This window comes from Barbatula barbatula (genome assembly GCF_947034865.1).
Source record: "Barbatula barbatula genome assembly, chromosome: 3".
Lineage (NCBI taxonomy): Eukaryota > Metazoa > Chordata > Actinopteri > Cypriniformes > Nemacheilidae > Barbatula > Barbatula barbatula.
The window spans coordinates 15,238,882-15,262,973 of NC_136764.1; the positions used below are offsets into that span (position 1 = coordinate 15,238,882).

Here is a 24,092-nt window from a genome sequence, read left to right on the forward strand (position 1 = left end):
AACATGCTGATAGCTTTGCATTGTCATTTATTTCAATAAGGTGAACCAGTTGTGGGACAAAGCACATCAAAACAAAGAGGTAATTATCCAAGCAGGAAGAATGCTGTTTTCTTCTCAGTCACTGAAATATAACAAAGAAGTGGGAGCGGATCGCTGAATCGAGCCAGACACATGATTAATTAACTTCCGCAGAACAAATGTGTTGTGATAGTGTAGAAACGTACGTTTACGGGACATTAATATCTGTATTTTTCCAGGGGATCTCCATAAGGATTATTTCCCAAAAATGTATCCCTTTAAGCTATCCAGAACGTATGGACGCAATGTAACTGCAAGTTGTACAATTTGGGTCAAACACAGCACTAGACAGGACAAATGACAAGCTCAGGCTCTCCATCATTCAAACCACAGTCGGCTGCCTTGGGAGAAACATACAGTATCTGGGATTTAAAGTAAGTTTCGCTGATGTGTTTTTTTAGCCTGCAGAGCTGAGAGCGTTTATGAACTTTGCCTGGCATTTAATATTTTTCCATCGAGAACTGCTTTGCTGCATGACAACGCAATAGCAGGGGTGGAGTGGAAGGGTGGCTTTTGGGGCTCAAGCCACGAATGTTTTAAAAAAAGCCCAGAATCTATCTCAGGTCAGGTTTCTAAAATGAATAAATTCAGTACGTTGGGTGCCAGCAATCAGCTTTAAACTCGGCCCTCCACTCCAGTAAATTTTATCAAAGAAGATTTTCAGATTAAAACAAAGGTAAATTATGTGCAAATTAAAATGCTGAATCTTTTGACATTAAACACACTTTTCAGATCGGTCATTATTACAGTGGCTTCGTTATTACTGTGAAAGTGTATATTTATAGTTATGTGATGTGAAAACTGTTAGCGGATGCAGAGACTACCGGTTAATGGCTAATGTTAACAAAAGTCTTTATTGCTCAATGTGTGCCAGCCCACTGTTGGGATATAAAGAAATAATGACAGTAATAATTTAAGCTAGCGCTCGTCAATATCAAAAAGTTGACCAATAAAATTAGAAAGACAGAGTTTATGCAATTCCAGCCAATCAAATCACAGAGGCCAAGCAGAATGCCAGCCAATCAGACTGAAGAATACCGAACTTCAGCCAATTGGCTGGCGGGTGCGTAACAGAAGCCATGTGTGAATTCCAGCGCTGTTTATTCCAAATTCCTAATCAACCTTTCTTATGTAACTTCATAGTTAAAGGCTTACAGCAGACATATTCTGCCTGTTAAGAGAAGAGAAAATATCATTGTGAAGATTTGTTTTGTTATGGTTTCAAAATGATAATACAAAGAACAATTACATAAAAAAATATAGGTGCCATAAATGGGGAAAAAATATTCTCCTTGGGGGACTCCATGCCCATTATTTGGGAAAAGCCCCTAATGTCTACAACATCTTGCTCCGCCCCTGCCCAATAGTACACTTTACAAGTGATTTAAAAAATCTTTCCCAACAAAACCATCTCCCAGCAACAATGTAGTCAACTTTGAGTACTGCAGCTGACACATAACTTAACTTGATGTGCCTGCATAAATAGCATATCCCTAACCACATGTTGGAGAGGACGGCCAAGCTAGCTTCTTCATCTGCACCACACCGCATAGCTGACACTTTGACTGATGGTGTAAGAAGCACAATGAATTGGATTGTTTTACATGAGAGTACGCCCGTAAACTAGCCGCATCACACACTTTCAGCTTTTATCAAGCTGACAGTGTAGACGGATTGGACCACAACATTCCTGGCACCAGCTTTCCCCTGTCCGATTGAACAGCTTTAGAATCTAGAGATCAGTAAGTTTTAACCATGCCAGATTTCCTCAGATTTTCCTTCCGTGTCTGTACATAAAATACAGAAGATTTGATGTAGGACTATTGTTTAAAACCCTAAATTCAAGGACCATCAACCAATGTTATTTCCCTCTTCATGCTCACCTGTTTGTTCATGAAAATGTAGATGACGGGGTTGATGACGGTGCTGAATTTCGCCAGGATCGAGGGAACAATGCTAGCTTCCACAGTCACCAGTCCTGGAGCTCCAAAAGTAGCCAGTAGAGCCATGATCCCGTAGGGTAACCAGCAGAGCAGATAGAAGATCACCATGGTGCTCACCATGAGAAGAACCCGGTGCTCTCGCTTGCGGCTCATAGGCGTGTTCACACTGCTGACCTTTAAGTAGAAGATCAAAGATTATCAGAAAAAGCCAATTTACAAAATCTGTGAAAGAACTGTATAACTGGTACAGCACTTTATTACTATAAAATATGAATTCAATCTTCATAATATGAATTCAATCTGCGTAATATGAATTCAATCCGCATAATGGACTTTAAATCCATGATGCCATATTCACACCTTTTCTATATTTTTGTTTGGATTTGTCTTCCATTGAAACGATTCGCAAATCCAAAACAGCTAGCTAGTGCAAAAAGGTTTGGTGTAATTTTGTTGATGCACAGTAGTGGCCAAAAGGGATGTCTGGACAGCTTTTCCTGTGTTACATCTACTTTGAATGCCCCCTCAAAATTGATTAAACCATCAAAATATGAGATATGTTAAAAAAAACTAAACATTCTGTGTCTTTTGATCAAAATGATTTGGCATAAAATGATAAATACAGTATCTAAGGGAATATTTACAATAGTGTTTCTCTCTTATTATAAATCCAGACTAAACTCACATGTGTAGTGTTCACTACTCACTTGACAGGCTAAATCCAAATTCTGAATACCATACTTCACCTTACCTAAAATGTTTTTTCTTGATACTTCATATAATAAGCATGTGTTATTCTTTTGGTATTCGTATCAAATCCAAGCTTCAATTTACACTCCAAGCACAACAATCCAAAATGCATCACTTACTTAACTTCAGATTGTTCCAAACCTGCATCAATTTCTTTCTTCTGCAAAACACAAAAGTAAGATATTTGGAAGACTGTCAGTAACCGCGCAGATCTCCTCCCCCATTGACTCCCATAGTATTTATGGCAAGTAAATGGGGGATGAGATCTTCGCAATATCTTTCATCAGTGCAAAGAAATTTATACAGGTTTGGAACCATCTTGGGGTGAGTAAATTATGACAGAATCTTAATTTTTGGGTGAACTATCCCTTTAACACATCACTCCTGTGGATGACATACAGTGTGCTACAATTATTTTTGTCATCATAGTTTGGTACAGCAATTCACTGTGAAGCATACGTTTAATGGTAGTTAGTGATAGTCATGGTCAAGCTGTTAGAAGATGGATACAAAGTCCATAAGAATCTCTCATTGCTTGATCAGTGCTGACTATGGATCTCTTGCTCTTACTGGATTGCCCCAGGAAGATCAATGAGGAAGCAATTTATCAAGAGCAAATCGGGATCCTCCCATTAAATTTCTAAACAAATATAAATGGGATGCTGAAGGTTCAGGGACTATTTATAAATATTGCATGAATAAAATATGGTAATAAGGTTACCACAGTAATTACACTTTTCTTTAAATTAATTTAAAGCTATGTCATCCCACTGCTACAATGTGTCAGCTTTATCACTTCTAAGTCCTAACTGACTTCTAATTTACAACCTTAAAACCACACATTTTTTAATGTTTCCACATTAATCACCCCTTGATATTTCTTAGGAAGCTCGTAACTCGAAACAACATAGTTCATGTCCAAATTTTAATATCAACATTTTGACCTCTACATTGTAAAAAGGCTAAGGTGAAATGCACTTATGTAAGAGATCAACAGATTATCCCCAAAGAGAAAATAGGTGTTTTATGTAAAACTATACATTTTACTGTATAGGCTAATTTACACTAATCCAACATGTCAACAAACACCAACATCCTAAATTGTCATTCACATTGAGCAATTAAACGCCAACAGGGGATTCACATGTTTGTTGGATCAGTGTGAGTTAGCCTTATCTCACATATTTACAGTGAAACAGGTAAAACAAAAATACATTTAGAAACAAGAATGTTCAATTGCACAAAAGATTTGAAACGTCTCAGTGAAGAATACCTTCTGAGCTTAAAAGCTTTGTGTCTAAGATCATTGCATTATTCCCTTGCACAGTCAGTCCATTCTCTGCAGTATACTATCTTAACCAGCTTCTGTTTGAGATTCTGTCACAGATTGTATGGACTGTATTGAACTGACTGATGGGCGAACTCAACCAAGGTGACAATTGTCTTCACCCAAAATTGTATTTCTGTCTGTTGGCTAAGGTGGATGTAGAGTACGTATTATCTCTGTGACAATTAATACATATTCATAATACACATAACAACGAGCTTTTTTGGATTGTAGGACTATTGTGATATGTTGTTACTTTTACCCTAATTAGGAATTTATGGTGGCCCACTAGTGCACAGCACAACGTAATTTTAAAAGTAAATATAAGTTCACAACACAACGTAATCAAGCTACAACACAACGGAATAGCCACAACACAACAGAATCGAATAACAAAACAATGGAATCAAGTCACAACTCAACAGAAATGCTCCCGACCACTAGGGGGGACTTTCGGGTAGGAGGTGCACATTTTGCTGGGTGTTGTTTTAGGCATTTAAGAGGAAAGGGTGCTCTACTTTGGAAAAACTGAATGTCGATGGCAAACAATCTCATATGAACAAATTTAAGACTTGTTACACAGTGCTTTTGAATGCTTGATTTTGATTGGCTAGTCATGACATGTATGTCACTGCCCTTTCATCATGAAAGCAGCTGTGGAGTTGCTGCACTGCTGCTGTCTCTCATAGTGAATATGTGTTGTCTCTGGGCGGACTTTCAAGGTCACTAACCTGCCTGAAGTTTATGTATATTTTAAATATACAGTACATTTTTTGCAGTAATGACTAAAAGTAACAACGCTCATCTTAGGCACAGTTTACTATGACATTTTGCATGTATCATGTATTTTAACTTGCAAATCAACCCACTGTGTTCTATTTGCATTTACATTCTGCCTAAACAACCAGCATACGAGTTTACCTCTGCTGCTTCTAACACATAGCTAGCCTACATAATTTGGATTGAAAGAATTAATTCCAAAAACTCCACTGACATACCCGGGTATCATAGACTAAGTTTTTTTTAACTGTGCATATGTGTTTAAATCACTTTAAATGCTAGAAGCTGTATTGTGAGCTATACGTTGGTTGTATTTACAAGAGGCTGAATGTTTTAATTTAATGATTTCTTTAACATGGAAAATAAAGAATTGAATGAAAATATGTTTTTCATTTTGTGTGTATATGAATTGAAATAAGCAAGACTTTAAACGGCTATGGCCAAAAAGGATTTAAATCAGAAATAAAATGATGAGCAATGAAAGGAAAATATATGTATATTTTTTTTTTCTATTACGTATTTTCTTTGGTAGATGCAGAACAACACACAGCAATGAGGTGCATTAGGAACAATGTTTTTTTCCTTGATTACACCAACTTTTGCTAAATATTGTCAAAGGAAAAACGGAAATAGAGTACATGGCTGTATCCACATGCATTTATAATATTTAACCTTTGGTTAAATCATTTATATTTCCCATGCCATTTATATTTGTCTTAATTTAGATTTACCATGGCCACCTGCGACTGACATCATGAATGTACTTAAAACGGTGAACAGAAGAGAAAAGCTGACAAAAATAGAAATGAATAAGCTGTCATTGGGTTATTATTATACACATGTTTTTAAATGACAAACTCGGCTGTTTTAAAGGAAATCACACGTTTTCTTATTTATAAATACAGAAAAACACACAGCAACAGGTGCAATAAGAACGAAACGTTTTTCTTCATGAAAAAGGATAGCCATCTTAAGCTAAATATATATTGTCAATCGAAAAAAATATATTTACGCTGTGTGTCTGTAAGGGTACAGAAGAACATACAGCCTTGTTTTAAAGAACAGCGATAAAAACCTGAATTTTTTATTATTATTTTGATTAAAGTCATTTTCAACTTTATGTCTGCATTTAGATGCAGACAATGCCACAATCTCCTATCTCAGTTTCAGTTTGCAAGCTCTGAATTTAGCCTGCATTCATTTTTTACTTTTACGAATATTAGATTACTCTATTAAATATTGTTTTCATTGCCAATTTATTTAACCTTTATTATGCATGCAAAACCTCTAAAACAATTAACACATAACCAAGTGTAAAAAAAATTTGAGCATTGCAGTTTTATGACTAACGAAACAGGAATCTAATGAAAAGCTTGCTCATCTATATCAGTAAATAGAAGAATAGATTTGTTGGTTTAGCAGAAAGTCCAGTCATCATCATTCATTTAATGTGTTAATGCATATAGTGGTCTGAAGCAGTTGTGTGCTCTTTTCTGACTGTCAAAGACTAGAATCCGCTCCAGTTGAATGAAAAAGTCTTAGAAAATTTTTGACCTCGGCTTTAATAATCAGCTTGACCAGTGGGCAACCATGGAAATTTCTGATCTTAACTGGTCTGTACAGGGCAAATGAAGGCCTCTAAATAGACATCGATACATTCATGCACATCCATGCTTTCTCTCCCCTTCTGTTCCCAAAAAAAGATGCCAGGAAACAGAAACAAGGTATACTTATACCTGAAAATGTAATGCGTGCGCACAAGAAACTTCAGATTTTTTATTTTTGCCAATGTCCCTTCCACGGCTCCGTATGAATGACCTCTATGTTCTAGCATTAAAACATTAAGATTTCAAAAGCCACACCAGCTGACCACCCTCCCCATGACACCCCTCCATTGTCAGTCTACACAAAGACGCTTACATTAAAATGTTGTGACAGACTATCTCCCTGACCCTCCTATCACAGTCCCACATGCACACTCTCAAAGGCAGCGTGTCATTAGGAGAAGGGGTGTGGCTTCTGAATTTGCTGGCTGTGTGTGATAAGATGCACCTAGAGTCAATGCTGATAACCCTTGCTGTAAAGTCAATGAAAGCCTGGCCCTGTGTCTCAAGGCCCTTTACTTTCTTTATTTCCTCAAGAACAATAACAATACAACAACTCTTTGATTATGTCTTTCACTAATGGGCATAATCCATTGACATTTTGCACTTTTTGTATAGTGGTAGGAAATCAAAGTGTAAGCAGCATTTCCCTGCTGATTCTTCTTACTGTATTTTTAATCCCCTACACACAAAACAACCTTGTTGTTATCGGCCACGACTGGCAGTCATCATACTGTTAGGTCAGTCATATACAATCTTGTTCCGTCAGGCTACAAATTAGATGTTACTTAGAAAGTTGGAGGGTATGTAACAAATAAAACAAAAAGGAAACATTTTGAAATGCCATAATGGTCACCCATTTCCGCACAAATACAATTAATGCCTCAAAAAACACCATAAAACTATGATTGTAGTAGTGCACATTAAATTACATCTTATTTAGTAATATTTGTGTGAGGATTTGTGTCTAAAATTTAAGTTCTTATATATCCTTTTAATCCCCCTATCTCAGATAGCAACAGGGTTTGGTCCAGATCCGGCCCCTATTGCCGTCTGGGACATTAGTCTTTCACAGAAGAATACTCTGTTTTTAATGATCATTTTTTTCCGTTCTGAATCAATTTTTTTTTATTTCCTGTGAGGAAAAACTGTCAGAAGATGATACATTTCATATTCCTGTTTATTTTCTAAATCAGAACTGAAAAACATATTATCATTTATGTATGAAAGCATAATTAAATGATTTGTGTTTTACTGAACATTGTGAATGATGTGATGTAATTCTTTCAGTGGGAGCAGAGAGACTCCGCCTGCTCATGAGCTTTATGACACAAGCCAGATGTCAAATCCACATTCACTCTCATTTAAATTTCATATCAACTTCATCCACTAAATTTAAGCCATTAAATATTCCCTCTTTTCTTTCTGATAATAAGCTGTACCACATAGCCAGACACAAATACATTCACTCCACTGTTGGAAACCTCTTGACCTACTCTACAGGTCAAAAGATTGAAGTGCATCCAAGCTTATGAGAATGAGGACAAGACAACTAGTGCCAGCCTCATGTAATTTTAAACCTGTACGACTTTAATCTGTAGAAAACACAAAAGAAGATATTTTGAAGAATGCTGGTACAACCAAACAACACACTGTATTCCCAAACAGTTTATTCTACTCATTAAAAATGAGAAAACTGCACTCAAACTGTAAAAAAGTTCATTTATCTTACAACTTTTAAGTGTTTTTAATGATTCTGATCATTTGAGTTCTAGGGACACAAAAATAAGAAGTCACTTAACTCAAATTTTTTATTATATCTTCCATTTATGTCAGCGATACACCTTAACTCCAGTTATTTCTTTTCTAGCTGTGTTTTCCGAACTATACCTAACTATACAACGCAAAGCCACTTTCTGTGCATTAAAAGAGTTTATTTCAGCATATTGTGCTTGGACACCGCATGCGCAAGCAGGGCATTTACAGCGCAAAGCATGTAGCTTAAGGCCTCATTTATTGAAACATAAAAATATAACCAACATTATTAATCAAACTTACAATATCAAGGGGAATAATAAAAACAAGTATGTCATAATTGTGCAGCCCTACAATAAGGTATTTTGATATTGAAATTAAACGTATTCGTTCATGACAAGAAAAATGAAAATTAAAAGGAGTGAATGTGTGTTTTCTAAAAGGTGTGCCATGAGATTGCCTTCCTATGATTATACCTGTGTTTGGGAACCGTTTATTTATATATTCATGATATATGTTGCTCAAGTGTCATTATTTACTCAATAAAAGCGCAAAGTGCAAAACGCGTAACATATAATCAACAGCTATAGCAGGAAAAACACCTACAGCTGAATTTGGGGGCTGCTCCGTTGAGTTTGTCTTGACAAAGTTAGACCAACAAGATCCAAAAGCTGCAGAATTTGCTGCCGTGGCAGGTTAAATAAAATAATAACTGCAGCATAAATTGTAGCCAGGTTTTCACTGATTAAATGAACTAAAATGCTCCAAGGATGGCGCCGTCTTTGATTTAGCCCCAAAATTTGCTTTATCGCTGCAGTTTAATTTTATACAATGGCGATAAGGTACAGCTTAAGGTATAACTTAAGAACAACGCAGCAATAATAAGGTTTCGGTAAACACAGCCCAGATGATTTTCTTCTTATCTCAAGCACACAAACTGTACTGCTAAGTCCCTCATAAATATGTATTGTGTAACAGTCATGGGATGCTAGCTAGCTAAATAGACTGGTGTGGGAAAAAACACACATCACATTTGTAAGAATCAATGTAGTGGATAATGGAATTTATAGTTTCATCAGTTAGTGTATTATTAGGTACCAGTGAAATGACTAATGGGAAAAAGCACAACCCTGTCAAATTCATTCTAGCTCAGAAAATGACTGGATTGTATAAAAGGTGATGGAGGGACATTTAGCATGCACCAGGTGTGTTGAAATAGCCAAACGGTGTCCGATTGAGATGCAGAATTGAACTGCAATGTGTTTGGGATTATTTGGAATAAGATGGCAAATCAAACAGGGTTAACCTTTGTGTATAAACTGTGCAGAAATTTCTCTGCAACACCACAGATGTTGAATGTTCCACCAAAGCTTTTTTTAAAAGTGCTATGCTGCGAATTAGTTATTTAAATACTTGCTAGAGCCCTGCATTTACGCTTATTTACGACCCTAAACAATTTTTACGTCATAGCTCACAAGCGTTCCTTCAGTGCAGCAGGACGAGTTGTAGAAAAAAGGTGGACTGGACTGAAACTTTCCACTGTGGATGCTGTCCTTTTTTACACAATGTTCTTTAAGAGATTGTTCTTGTGGCTGTACCCGTGTTCGGAGGCTGACTCGTTTTCTGTTTGAGATAAGACTTTTTTCTTTAGAAATTGTAAGGTAAAACGTTGTTGCATGTTGTTATTATTATTATTATTTAAATTTTAAATTGGTTAGATTTAACACGTTTTCGGTTGTTTTCAGCATGTTGTTCGCCTCTGGAAGCAGCAGAACACCTCAGTTTATAAAAAAAGTGCCCTTTTACTGTTGTGGTGATAATAAACGTTTAAATTAACATTATGATATGCTTAAATTGTTGAGTTTTTTTCTTTATTTAAATTGATTTTATTGCAGGCAAGCCATGTGTTGATTTGATAGACTAAATTGATCAAGTCACCTAACCATCAGGTGCTAGCCAATTGGTTGTCTCTTTAAAAAAACTAAAAGTTTTATTTTACCAAACAAAAAAATGCTCCAAATTTGTTTCTAAATTAACTTAATAAAGTTAATTAATAATTTTATATATAACTACTTTGCCATTAAAAACCAAAACGACTGGCTGCAACAGTAGTAATGGGATCCAAAATAAATCGGGCTCCAGGTGGACTCGGACTGAGAAACTAATAAACTTGTCAGGCAGGTCCAGGCTCCGGCCAGGGATTTAAGACCCGTACTGGGCTCTAAAACTTGCAGTACACTTCTTACAACAACAACTCTCCTGAAGTAATCAGAGATGAGGTGCCTTGCTTAAAGGCACCAAAGTATTTTTTCATGAATCATCAGTCCTGTGGTATAAACCTTATATCCTTTCGTTATCAGACTAAACAACTAGGCTACCAATATTAACAGTTAACTGGCATCAATGAGTCTGACTGGACAGGACATAAAAAACATGAAACTTAAGTTGTGAGGGACTAAAAAAACAACAGAGCTCTGGCTTCTACATTAAAAGATAAAATGACCTCAAAATTCTGTTAGTAAAATATTAACAACTTAGCTTGCAAAGAAAGCTGCCTCCTATTCAATACATAGAAAACTGGCCATTAAGTGGAAACGCATTCAAAATTTAACAAAATAAAAATGACTGCTTTAATAACGTTATGGGACAACTGTGAAGACCCAATACCATATTTTATAAGAATCTTGAGAGACTTACTTTCAGTGAGCAAACTCAGTTATAATACTGAATTCTGCAACTAAATAATTTATCAACTCTACAGCGTCTGTCTACTTTATGTACTTATACTTTAAGTACTTATAAACTATAAAGTGGGCCAATTTAGTCCACAATAGTTTGAAATATCACACATACAAGTATCTTACTACTGGTTCTTACTACGTTTCATCGGACGCATGCACCTGGCCTGATACTTTAGCTTTGCTTAACTATTCTTATCAGAATGAACCTTTTTGTAAGGGAAGTCCTTGCAGTTAGTGTTTAAACATGTCCTGCTGGATCCTCTGCAGGTGTAAACTTTAGTCTGTTTGGCTGCAATAATACCTTTAATTGATTTTTTTAATTGATTTTAATCCAACATTTAATTGATGTTGGAACAGTGGTGTGTGTACAAAAGTAATAACACCCATCTATGATAAGATCATGCGTTTTGAAACGGGATAGTTCCAAATGGTGTTTTTCAGGAAGGGGTGAGTCATGTTAAGGGTCTAAAATTCGTATTCTTTCTATAACAGGTTGCCAAATGGTTCATTGAGGCACTGCTTCTGGCATGTGACTGTTCCGTTTCATCTACAATGTATCTGCGTATACTTGACTTAATGCCGATTATTTAAATTAAAGGCGATTATGTGTTCCTTTGTCCTTTTTGTGAAGTTATAATCAAATTCTAAACCTTAAATAACATAAGACACATAATTAATGCCAAAACTTTAAACATTTCTTTAAAGATGTACAATAAAACTAATTGAGCAAACATACTTTTTAATGTGTGGAACTAGTTACTAAATAATTAGTTGCAACAACTTGAATTTTTTTACAGTATAGGTACAAGGTTGTCCTCAGAGTTTTCATTAGGCCAGAATTATGAACCAAATACTGCCATACAGAGAGCAACTCAAAACTGAGTTGATTATATTAAAAGATGTATGTAGAGTCAAAATTTGCATTCAGGACTATATAAATAGAACAAAGAACATAAACCCAAGATTTCAGCACAATTCAACTGCTTTAATAGTGGGATTATAACACCTAGTCCGATTAAATCCATTAGCTCAGTAGCGGCTGTCCAAACAGCCAGATGTGCTGGCTTTAGACTATTTAAAATCTAAAATCTCTATCTCATCCCAAATTTGTCTGAATTTGACTCCTATTCTGTTCGCTGGCTTCGTATGGTCTAGCAAAGACAAGTGTTGACTGAGCAGAGCTAAAGTGACATACTACTGTTTGTTCAAGGAAAGCTAAACCCATTGCTCCCATCATCTGAGACCTGTTTGTTTGAACTGCAATATCAGTGTGCTGAATCAATCCATGAGACCATCTGTCAAACTAGAGAGATGGTGCCCATTCCAAGTCAAATTCTTTTGACATTTCCTCACGCTCATGAATTCACCCGTATATACCTGCAAACTTGAACGCTTTGCTTTTATTCGCTTAGATTTTATTATAAACATTTGCCTTATGCTGCGTATCAAAGCCAAACATTTGCTTTGACTCAAAGAGGGATGAAAAGAGCAAGAAAAAGAAACAGAGTTGACTCCGTTTACTCTGTGACTACTAAGGCTCCACATGCACTTGCTGCCAATCTCATCTTTTTGGACTAAACGTGATGGATTGCACGTCTTTGCATGTTAGCTGACACAGGGCTCCTTCACCCTGTCAGGACCTCTTGTCACCAGCACATCAGGCTTCCCTTCAGCAATTGGTCTTCCAGCTCCACTTGGTCTTAAAAGACAAGCACGCTATTTCTTCATCCCTCCACATCTCAGCATCTCTCCATGTGTACATGAATTAATGGGCCACATTAAAACCCTTGGGGATCTGCATGGCGAGGCATGGAAAGTCAAACACAGCTTTTCAGGCATTCTATTTGAAAATACTGCAATATTCGATTTTCAGCCATAAATAGGCTGTATGTGGTGGAAGATTTCAAATAAACATTTCAAATGACCGGTGGTGGGAAATAAATGCAGATGCACTTAATTTAATGCTGTAATTTGGATATCTACTTACAAAGACGTCCAAAGGCAGGGTAATTTGTATGCATTTATCATTTCAATGCACACTTATTTCCACTAGAAAAAATATCATTGATAAGACTAAACGCTTAGATTGTTGTATTATTTCTGCAGGTCCTATAACACCCAAGGCAATCATAGATGAACACACTACGTATTCTATCCAAATCAGTGATGTTTTGAGTCCTTTGATGACAACTTTTCAGAGACAAAACTTACTAGACTTTTGAACATCAGGTATTTTCTATTTTAAATGTGACAGATTATTTTCTTTGTGATCATTTTTACCATTTTCATCGTGACAGAGATGACATGCAGAACATAACATAAATAATTAGGGATGACAGCTACATCGTGTTTTGAATTAAACCTTTTTAGCCTTTGAATTACAGTTGTCCTAAAACACAAATGGATGCATTGTGTATCAGTCAGTTATGATTCACTTACATACTTAGTTCTGCTCTCATGGTAATCAGTGAATTCTTAGGAATCTGCAAAAAGCACTTTAATGTCATGAGGATGCAGCAGGTGTGACAGTGAATGTAATTCCACTGCTCTTATAAATGAAACAAATGCACTTATGCCTTTGATTAGTAACTGACTATAATCATATTCAACATTGTGGCTGACTTATTCTTTACTTGTGCTTTCTGGGTGCCGCTGAATAATTTGTAGGACACAACATAACTTTGTAGCAGCTTGTTAAAAGCAAATACGACATACAGGTGAGTAAATAATGGAGTACAATAAACATATATTTAAAGTTGCATATTATAAAACGATCAGTTCTGGTCCTTGATTCTGATTGGTTGAGACGAGTTCTAAGCCGTTAAAATACCCCGGTAACCAACTGCATCTTGGGGCTTATTGCTTTCCTGTACTGTATATGATGATGATATGATATTAACAATGTTTTCACTAAATAGTAAAAAAAGGATTAAACTGACTTAACAGGCAAAAAGAGCATTTAACAAGGATATTATAGTTATTCTGCATGCTGTCAATTTTAACTTATTTAGATAAGTTCATTTAGTAATTCATTGCTTTACCTTTTACAAAATGACTATATCAGCATTTTCCACAGAGAGTTTAAAACTGTAGCTTGTCATACTTTTCATAATATAAAGTAGTTAAACTGTAGTTTTGTTATTGCTTTAAATGTGTTAGCCACACTACTTCAATTCAAAAGTAGTAAATGTTATGTACATAAAATGTGATATTAACAAGAGAGCTGTCAATTGATTCAAATTCGGAAACTTAATTGAATTACAAAGTGTTGATTGAATTAAATCCACAGTAATCCATTAAATCACTTTGTAAAAAAAATCTGATTAAGTTAATAGCGATGATGCTAATTTAAGAAATTGTACTACTAAGTAGTTTAGCTTTAAGTAACTTACTATCTCCCCAATGCTACACTCAGCACTAAAGAGAACAGAGGGTAGACAAACGTGTCAGGTCAATAATGAGATTAACAAGAACTTGAAAGATCTAGACCCTAGAATTAATATCCATCTATATAAGTGCATGAGAAAGTGGGTCGAGATAAAACATTTAACAATGCCATGATTCCTCCGTAAGATGAATGGGGATTTATACTCCCTGAGGGAGGAGCAGGAGTATTTAATTGTGGAGCCATGTACGACAATTTCAAGTCCCACTCTGATAATTACAGGAACCATAACATCCCTTAAAACATAAGTGACCGTATAGAGGTTGTTCAACACTTTCTCTGATCATAGTTATTTTTTGGACAGTGCTTGTAAAAGAACGAGACGTTCTTCAAAGTGTTGCAGACCTAAACGAATTAGAAAGGCATCAGTGACTAATTTCACAAATTGCTGGCACAAGCCGAGGGACTCATATGATGATCAGATGCAAGATTAACATCAAATTACAATCAGCGGCTCCATTCAACTCCTCTGCATGAAAGATCTTGCGATGTAGAGGATTCCTGTTAATTGAGGGATTTATAAGGTAAATTAAGGTCAGTGGATTTGTGTAATGCTCACTGAACTTAAGCCTCAGCACGTGTTACTGTTATACCCCTTGAGTTCACTGACCTCATTGCAATTCAATTACAACAAAAGAATCGATTGTGTCACCATAACAGCAAAGTCTAAAACTATTGGTGGATCATCACAGGAAGGAGCTTGCATCTGGATGATAGAGGCACAGATGGTGAGAACTGCTTGACATAATCATCAGGCTCTCAGACCTCATATGAAAACTTTTACAGATCTTAGCACAGCATCTCAGTTTTGGTTTTGGCAATTTCTGGAATATCCTCCAGATTAAGGATTTATTTGAACACCACATGAACAAATTTACTATCATGCTAGGCCTGTATAATGGTTTTGATGACTGCAGAATAGATTAAATGACTTATCATACTGTACAGTATATCTTATTATTACACACTGTAAAACCCTTGTTTAGCCATGGTTAATTGATATAATAAAAACAATAAGCTACTAACAATACAGGTAAATCACAGAGTTTGCATTGACAGATTAATAAGAAATACACAGAACTAGGCACAGAAACAGTTCTACAGGTTTCAGCAAAGATTTCACTTTCACACAGCTTACTGTTCTACTTAATCCTTATCTTTAATACTTCGGGTATTCGGGACTATTCATCCCATATTACAGTATTTGTTTTCACCCTGACTGGTAAATATAGATGGCCATGTGTTCATGTTATTATTTTGTATCTTATTTTTATTATTATATGTAATTATATATTTATATATTATAACTGCCCATTTTTAAACTGATAGGAATGTTCTCAGGAACAGTTGAGAGAAACCGGGCTAAATCTGAGTATGCACTAAGTTTTCTTAATTTTAGAAAATTTTAACAGTATGTCAAGCTCTTTTATCTCAAAAGATCAATGACAATGTAATCTCTTTAATTAATTAGGACTAGAAAAGGAATGTGTGCCTGTGTCTATTCATTACAGACATAAAACTAAACCCATTTACATTCATCACTTTCAAAGAGTACATGAACATAAAACTTCCTCGAACACCAGACACACCAGAAACGAAACCATTAAAATCTGTCTTAACCTAAGACATCATGAAGATTAATGAGAAACAGCACGCTCACTAATCTTGTGTTTTTGTAAAGGAAACATCTATGCATCCTGTTCAAAAGACTAAGATTCAACTAGCCGACACCTGACCTTGCTGTGACCAAACACCAGCTGAAAGGCCTCACAATGAAGTTTCTGTGTGGGCATATAGAAATATAAATAGAAGCTGCTGCTATGCACCAGTCAATAAATCAAAATTTTGCAGCTATTAGAAACAAAAGATTTAAATTGAACAAAAACAACAACATGGAAACGGCTGGGTATAAAGGTAACCAATAATTAAAACTATTTTTCCTTATGGCAGTAGCACCTTATTTCACAAAATCATTTCATCTTCACACCGGCCAGATTTAATTCTATGTGCAATGATGGTAATTACAGATCATTTTAATGTCAAAAATATAGGTTCTCATATAGTACAAGAGAAAATAAATTAAACATTCCTTGTTCAAAATAGCTTCTGGGAATTTTGTGGGGTTTTCTTAAATGAGATATGATGTCCAAATGCAATTTGTCTGCTTGTTGAATGTTTTATCTTAATAAAGCTAGGACTGCATTTTCTTTCTTACTTTTATATAAATCTACTGATTCTAAACAAATCTGAGCATTTCCACAAGAAAAGTATCTAAATATAAACTTTTTTGTAATAACCCACAATTACATTGCCTTTCTGATACATCACAATCTGATTAATCAAATCAGAGAAAATTATGACGGAGTTAAGCCTAATGACAGAAAATATGACTGAAAAACAACAAAAAGTGAGACGCAACATAATTAAATGTAAATTACAGGTCTGGTAGACTGACTTTATTGATTGGACAGATCACAGAATGTTCCACCTGTCAGCAATCTAAGATGCTCCTCAAATTGAATAGAAGAAGCATTTCTGACACAACCGCTACTTCAGATGTCACAGTAGTTTCAAAAGAATCCATGTACGAATTCCAGTGCAGGGGAACCATGTATCTTTGCTATCTGTGTGTCAGTTTAACCTGCCCACACCATATGGGAACATTTTAATTACATACAATTACACACCGAATGAATAGAAAAGCTGCTTTTCTGTAAACCTAAAGTGCCCAAAGATTGCAGGGTGTTATTCCCCATGAACTTTAGTTATGATTAGTCCAGGTCTTGCGTATAATGAAATGCAAATTGCCATGGTATTTTATAACGCTGGGAGATATTTTTTATGGGTATTATTATGATCACGTATTATTTACATAAATGTAACGTTTTAATGTAGTCATGTGTTCATTATAATAAAACATTAATATATCAAGGTTTAAGCTATTTATATTTCATTTGTTATATTAAATAATACAAAACCCTTTATATGAAATGCCATTCACAGCCAGGAGAACAAAAAATAGCCAGTTCTGCATACTAGTGGTTTGCACATGATATCTGGTTCATGGCAATGTGCCAGATACAATCTACGCTAATACAAGGCTGTTATGTCCCTCAAGCATGAATAATATACCACACACATACATACACCTCCACTGTACTTCATTGCCCTCGGATTAGTGCGAACAGTACAGCAATCTGTGAAAAAATATGCCTTGGGCTTCAAAGGAGGCCAGTTACAAGTTGTTCCTGCCGATCAGAGAAATGTGAAACAAAACCGTGTGTGTGAAGCTTGATAGGGCCGGCATCTATTACACTTTTCCCCTTTGAATCAGGTATAAAACTTCACCGTTGGAACCGCAGTAATATTTGTGCAGTTCATATCTCATTAAATGCAATCCCATGAAAACATTTAAGTCACAAACCGTATTGGTTTTCTGTAGATGATTACCTGCAAGAGATCCTGTTATATTGTTATGCTTTCTCTTTGCATGCTACGTTTTTGCCCTTTAGGTTACCGTGTCAGTCTTCGGGCTGTAAAAGCGTGTATGGATTTATATATCCACGTGTGAGTAGCCTGTGCCTGAGGCATAGCGCTGCACAGGCCATGAAATCCACGCAGCAGCAGCAGGCGTGATAATATCCAGACCAGCCTGTCCAGACTCTCCACAGGCCCTCAAACACATCCAGTGCCTGAGGCCAGACTCTGAGTACTGTCATATCCTGTCTACAAGTTCTAATAAACAACACTAATGCGCATCATCTTGGCTATGTTTCCCAGACTGTTGCAGATGTAATAATTGGCAGTTCTGTCAAGCGCACATATAACAGAATCTGAACCTGATGCAGCAGTTGATATAAACATTCAGCAGTGGAGATCATTTTATGTCCACTTTCAAATTTAAAGTTTACGGTTTGCAAAGCATATTTAATCAGCTATTGGACATCTGTGGTTAGGATTTGTGTTGAAATATGGATGAGAGCAGCAAATTCTGAAAATATAATTGAATATGGCCCGCACATGGCGCTTGAGCTCAACTCTGTTGCACTTCTCAGTTTCAACACTAGATGAAGTCTAGTGCCAGTCACAGAAAAGGTGCTTCTCCACTAAACAAAATTAAGCAAAGAAAAATATTTACCACGAGTCACCAGAAATGGCAGCACCGAAGAAACGCAAGATAGCAAGTGAGTGTAGAAGATTTCAAACACGGTGGGAAAATTAATATTTCTTTAAAGAAATCAACGGAAAGTGTGTCTGTTTGATTTGCAATGAAGATGTTGCCGTGATGGAAGAGTATATTGTCCGTCGGCACTATGCGACCAAGCATCAGAGCTACGCATCGTACACAGGTGCCGAACGAGCACAGAAATTCAAGCAAATGGGAGCTAGCCTGCAAGCTCAACAACAGTTTTTTTTTTCGTGCTAACAAAATACAGGAAAACGCCACAGCAGCAAGCTATGAAGTCGCACAACTTATTGCCCAGCATGGCAAACCGTTCTCAGACTATGATTTTTACTCGATAGAATGAGATACCGTACAGCTTTTAATTTTTTTGCGGGGAGTCGATGATAATTTTTGCTGTACGGAGGAGCTGCTTGATATGATGAGCCTAAAAGGCACAACGACGGGTGGAAATATTTTTGACGCTGTGTCAGAGGCAGTTGAAAAGATGGGGCTTAAATGGGACAAGCTCTGTGGAGTAACAACGGATGGAGCTCCGGCCATGACGGGTGAGCGCAAAGGAATGGCATCCATGGTGTGCGTCAAGGTAAAAGAGAGCGGAGGTGAGGCTGTTAGGATGCACTGTATAATCCACCAAGAAGCACTGTGTGCCAAGACTGTCCAGCTGGGCGATGTGATGAACACTGTTGTAAAAACTGTCAACATAATTCGAGCTAGAGGACTGTACCACAGGGAATTTCAAGCTTTCTTATCTGACGTGGATGCTGAATACGGGGATGTACTCTACCACTCTGATGTGCGCAGGCTCAGCCGTGGCTCTGTGCTGCAGCGGTTTTATTTGCTGAGATCAGAAATCGACAAGTTTTTTGAAAGAGAAGGGCCGACCTCTTCATAAACTGAGTGACCCTCTGTGGCTGGCAGACCTGACATTTTTAGTTCATCTCATCATCATCATCTGTACTCATCATCTGAATATACTGAACAAGAACCTACAAGGCAAAGAACAGCTGGTGTCACACCTGTATGCGCACATGAAAGCCTTCTGTGTAAAGCTCCGCCTGTTTGAGACACAACTACGAAGCTTTAATGCTGCACACTTCCCTGCGCTGTCTGAAATCAAGTCTGCTTTTCCAAAGGCAGACCTTTCTGCTAAAAAGGAGAAATATGCTTCTGTAATTACATCTCTCGTTTTCCCAGCGTTTTCAAGATTTTTCTGTCATTGAAAAACAAATCAAGCTGTTCTCGACCCCCTTCCTGGTGGATACAGAAGAATTGGAGGAGAGTCTGCAGTTAGAACTGATTGAAATGCAATGTGATGATTCTCTGAAGAGTCAACATCAGCTTCTCTCCCTCCCTGACTTCTATCAGAGTTTGGATCATTCATGCCAAGTTTCCTCTGATGAGACGCCACGCAAAAAGAATGATGAGCCTGTTCGGCTCAACATACATATGTGAACAAACATTTTCTCTGTTAAATCAGAACAAAAGCAGACTGAGATCCAGAATGACTGATAGCCATCTCTGTGAAGTCCTTCGTGTCTCAACCACCAAACTTTCTCCTGACATCCCAGCCATCCTTTAATCCAAAGGACAGCATCACTGCTCCCACTGAGAGCAATGTTCTTCACATTATAGGTGAGTTAGAAATACATACAGTAATCATGTGTCAATATGTCACCTCTTGTGTGTGGCCCGGGCCTTTGCTTATTTTTCTGTATTTGGCCCTCACCAAAAAAACTTTGGACACCCCTGGTTTACAGCTTGTATTTCATTTTCCCATAAGAGGCAGCGATCTGTGGTTAGACCTCTATCTCCTCTATATCTGGCAAGAGAAAAAACAAACATCAGAGGTATAAGCTAGAGATAAAGCTGACAACAGCCCACTTCTGCTCATTGAGAAAAAGAAAGGGTGAGAGAGACACAAATAGAGAGATACCTGTTTTATCAAGGTGTGGTTTCAAACAAACGTAACAAGAGTTAAATGACCTCACTAAAGTATGTAATGTATTTTTACCTAATATTTCTAGCACATCTAACACAGCCCACTTTGCACATTTCAACACTATAAACCCAACATAACCAGCCAACATAAATAAATAACAACAGTAGTAGCAACTTTGTATCACAGTCATCCAAAAACTTTATAATCAAAATATGTTTGCAACTACTAAACATTTAACATCGAAGTTCTTAAAGCTAGCACTGATTTGCCAAACATGTATCAGAGAGAGATCTAGGAGATGACTCACTTGAGCCAACAAAAACAACTTCTCCTCCTCCTACCTCTTACATAATTGATTGTTTATCTGTGATAAGCCAGAGAACATATTAGATGTCAAGTGTAAAGCAGATCAATCGACTTTGCTCTTGACACACTGTACAGTCAAATACATTACTTTAATGAAATTAGAAATTCAACATTGCCAGCTTTATAAGAGCATGCTTTGCAATGAGGTACTGCTTCATTTGTATCCGGAGACAAAATGAAAGCACACAAATAAATAAATAAACAAACAAACAAATAAATAAATAAATAAATAAATAAAAGCACTCAAATGGGTTGTTATGCATGTTGCCGTTTGTGAAGGCAGTTATTTCAAACTGTCCTCATCTGTGTCAGAATGACAGCGGCTTTTAAGACGCACTGGTAAAGTGAATGCAAAGACTTTCGGTCGCATCGAAGTTCAGAGCCTTCAGTAAACTAGACAAACCATTATAAAAGAAGATTATGAAAATAGTAGAGAGAGGAAGAACAGCGGTTCTCAAACTGGGGGCCACGATAAAGCACTTTATGAAATGTATCCAGATTTTTTGTGCAATCAACCATCAATAAATGCCATCAACCTAAAGAAAAGATGTTCCAGCATGGAATTATTGAATATGTCTTTGGTTTAATAAAAATGATTTCCACTCCATAGTAATGCACTGCTTTTGGGGGGTTTTCCACTGTGTACAGTACCTAGTAACTTTTTTAGTACCACTTCGGTATATGTTCCAAGTGTACCGAACCGATACCAAAATGTGATGTGTTTACACACAGATCACTGATTTGGAACATTGGGCAAAGAAAATCATTACCAGCGTCATTGGATTTGCAACACAAGAATACATTTTAATATGTAATATAGGCATTTCATTATATGCTTTGTGATAGTAATATAGAAACTGAGTCCCTTAACACAATGCTAAATGCAAGATTAGCTTACCCTAGTATTTATTTTTGCTGCCATCCCCCATTGATATGCTCCATTACTCCTGTGTTGTGCGTTTGTTTGTGTAGCGTTTACGATGATGCTATGGAGAGGCGGCGCAACTATGACCCCACCCACTTTGAATAGGTACTAAACTGCAGTGGAAAGTGACGTGAGCTGTATCCCTGAATCCCCACACAAACCCTTACCTACTGAAACATGATTATCTCCTCTATTTGCACCAGACACTTTTCACACACTTCTGTGTGTACATAATCCCACAAAAGACTCAAATATATGTATCTTTACATGCTCATTCACTACAATCATCTTACGCTGTTCCCCAGCCAGCTGCTTGATTTACGATGTTTCTCTTTGCACATGTACAGTATTTATGTGAAGCATTCGTATAGTTTAAAAAGATTCTATGCATAGGATAACTTTTATATGTAGAATATTTATGGTTTATGGTATAGTATGCTATATTTATGCTATATGGTATATTATGGTATATTTATGGTCATAAGTAAGTAGGTTAGTTATATACAGGTTTAGAGTGTTTTACTTCATTGTTGTATGTCGTATAACCTAAGGTCATAATCTGTCAGTAGGTTAGTTATGTATAGGCTTATAGTGTTTTACTTCATTGTTGTATGTTTTAACTTCTGTAGCACTGTGGTCCTGTGAGGCACGACATTTCTTTCCACTGTATGTACTCGCATGTAGTGGAATGACAATTAAGCTCAACTTGAATTTGAACCTTGGATAGCATCTCCTGCCAGACAGTCACTGCAATCCCCTACAAGCCTTGTGCCCTTGCACAAGGAACAGAACCTCAGGATGATCCCTGCAGTGAGTGCATTGTAAACAGCTGCTAAATGACAAAATGACAAATATTCTGACCTTAATCAAATACTTCACAACCAAGGACAAACACAAAAACAGCAGTGGACAACGTGTCCGTTTTACTCACCTGTTTAATGATATGCAGCAGCTTACCATAGCAGACGACTATGACCAGAAACGGGACAATCAGGCAGAAAATAAAGAGGCAAATGATGTAAGAGATATTATTGGCCGTCTTGGTGGTCCAGTCCACAGAGCAGGTGGTACCAGGGCCTTCGGGTCCGTAGCGGCTCCAGCCAAAGAGAGGAGGCAGAGTCCAGATCAAAGAGTAGACCCAGGATATCATCACTCCACCTGCCACCTTCCTGAAGTTGGTGGCATCAGCTTCCGTGGGGCCCATCATCGTGCAGTAGCGTTCGAACGACAGCACGGCCAGCGAGATGAGGGATACAATGCCTTCAGAGGATAAGCATATTTCATCATGTTACGATATGAGGTCTCTTAAGCATATTAATAAAACCAGATGATGAAATTGAAATGTATGTTTACAATTCGAGATGGTCTAATGAAAGTCAGAGCTTTGATATTCATGTAGGATTACAGACAGTCACGTATACATTGACTTAAGCAATGTATGAGTCAATTAAGTAATCAATTGTTCTGTAAAAACACTATAACACGGTGCATTTGAGTAGTGGTACACTTTGATTTGAATGTCCATCATTGCAGATCATAGATGTTTTGATGTTTCTGAAGCAATTAAACATCAAAGGTTTCTGCGTCCATCGTGACACTAACATCACTCCATGTGTTTGTGGGGAAAACTCAGACTGGCTGTGATATTGAATTCATCTAACTTTATGGCTATGAGGGTGTAATACACAAACTGAAATTAAGCACCCACCAGTATAGGACCGCAGTGTCTCCATGACTGAAATCGAATCCTTTGGCAGTCTCATTGCTGATCCAAATAACTCAACTCTGAAACTCTAGGGAGGACCTATTGGTCTTTAGATGCATTGGACTGTCAAATGATGTAACATGGATATGTGACACCTTAAGGCTAAATGGAAACTAAATACATGTTGGAGTTTGCAAGAAAATGTCCCGTGTAACAAATAATGCACCTGGAAAATGTTTGAGTTTAACGCATACTGTACAGTTTATCTTATGGAATTGTGAACGTTGAGTGTTGAGGAAAAATTATTTCAGTGGCTGGATTAGTATTCATTTTACTATTACTATTAAATATTATTAACAGTTTAACCATTATTACCAGTATCATCAGTAACATTATCATAGGTTCTCTATTTGCTTGAATTACATACAGCTTCATTCTGGACAGGCGAATCTGGAAGAAACCAACGACCACACATATTTTACGAGACATGAAGCCTTTTTGATTGTAATGACAAATTGTGCATTCAGCATCTTAGAGGAGATAAATTT

The 24,092-nt window shown here is 36.9% G+C and overlaps 1 protein-coding gene across 1 annotated transcript in view; it reads right to left on the reverse strand.

Moving 5' to 3' along the window:
• tmtopsa (teleost multiple tissue opsin a) overlaps positions 1-24,092 on the reverse strand; it is a gene marked incomplete at its 5' end in the record, with an annotated part of 36,798 nt that overhangs the window by 10,559 nt on the left and 2,147 nt on the right. The window contains 2 exons of the mRNA XM_079453121.1: positions 1,962-2,195; positions 22,771-23,099. Of these exons, the coding sequence (XP_079309247.1) occupies positions 1,962-2,195; positions 22,771-23,099 (563 nt within the window). The remainder of the gene's footprint in view (positions 1-1,961; positions 2,196-22,770; positions 23,100-24,092) is intronic.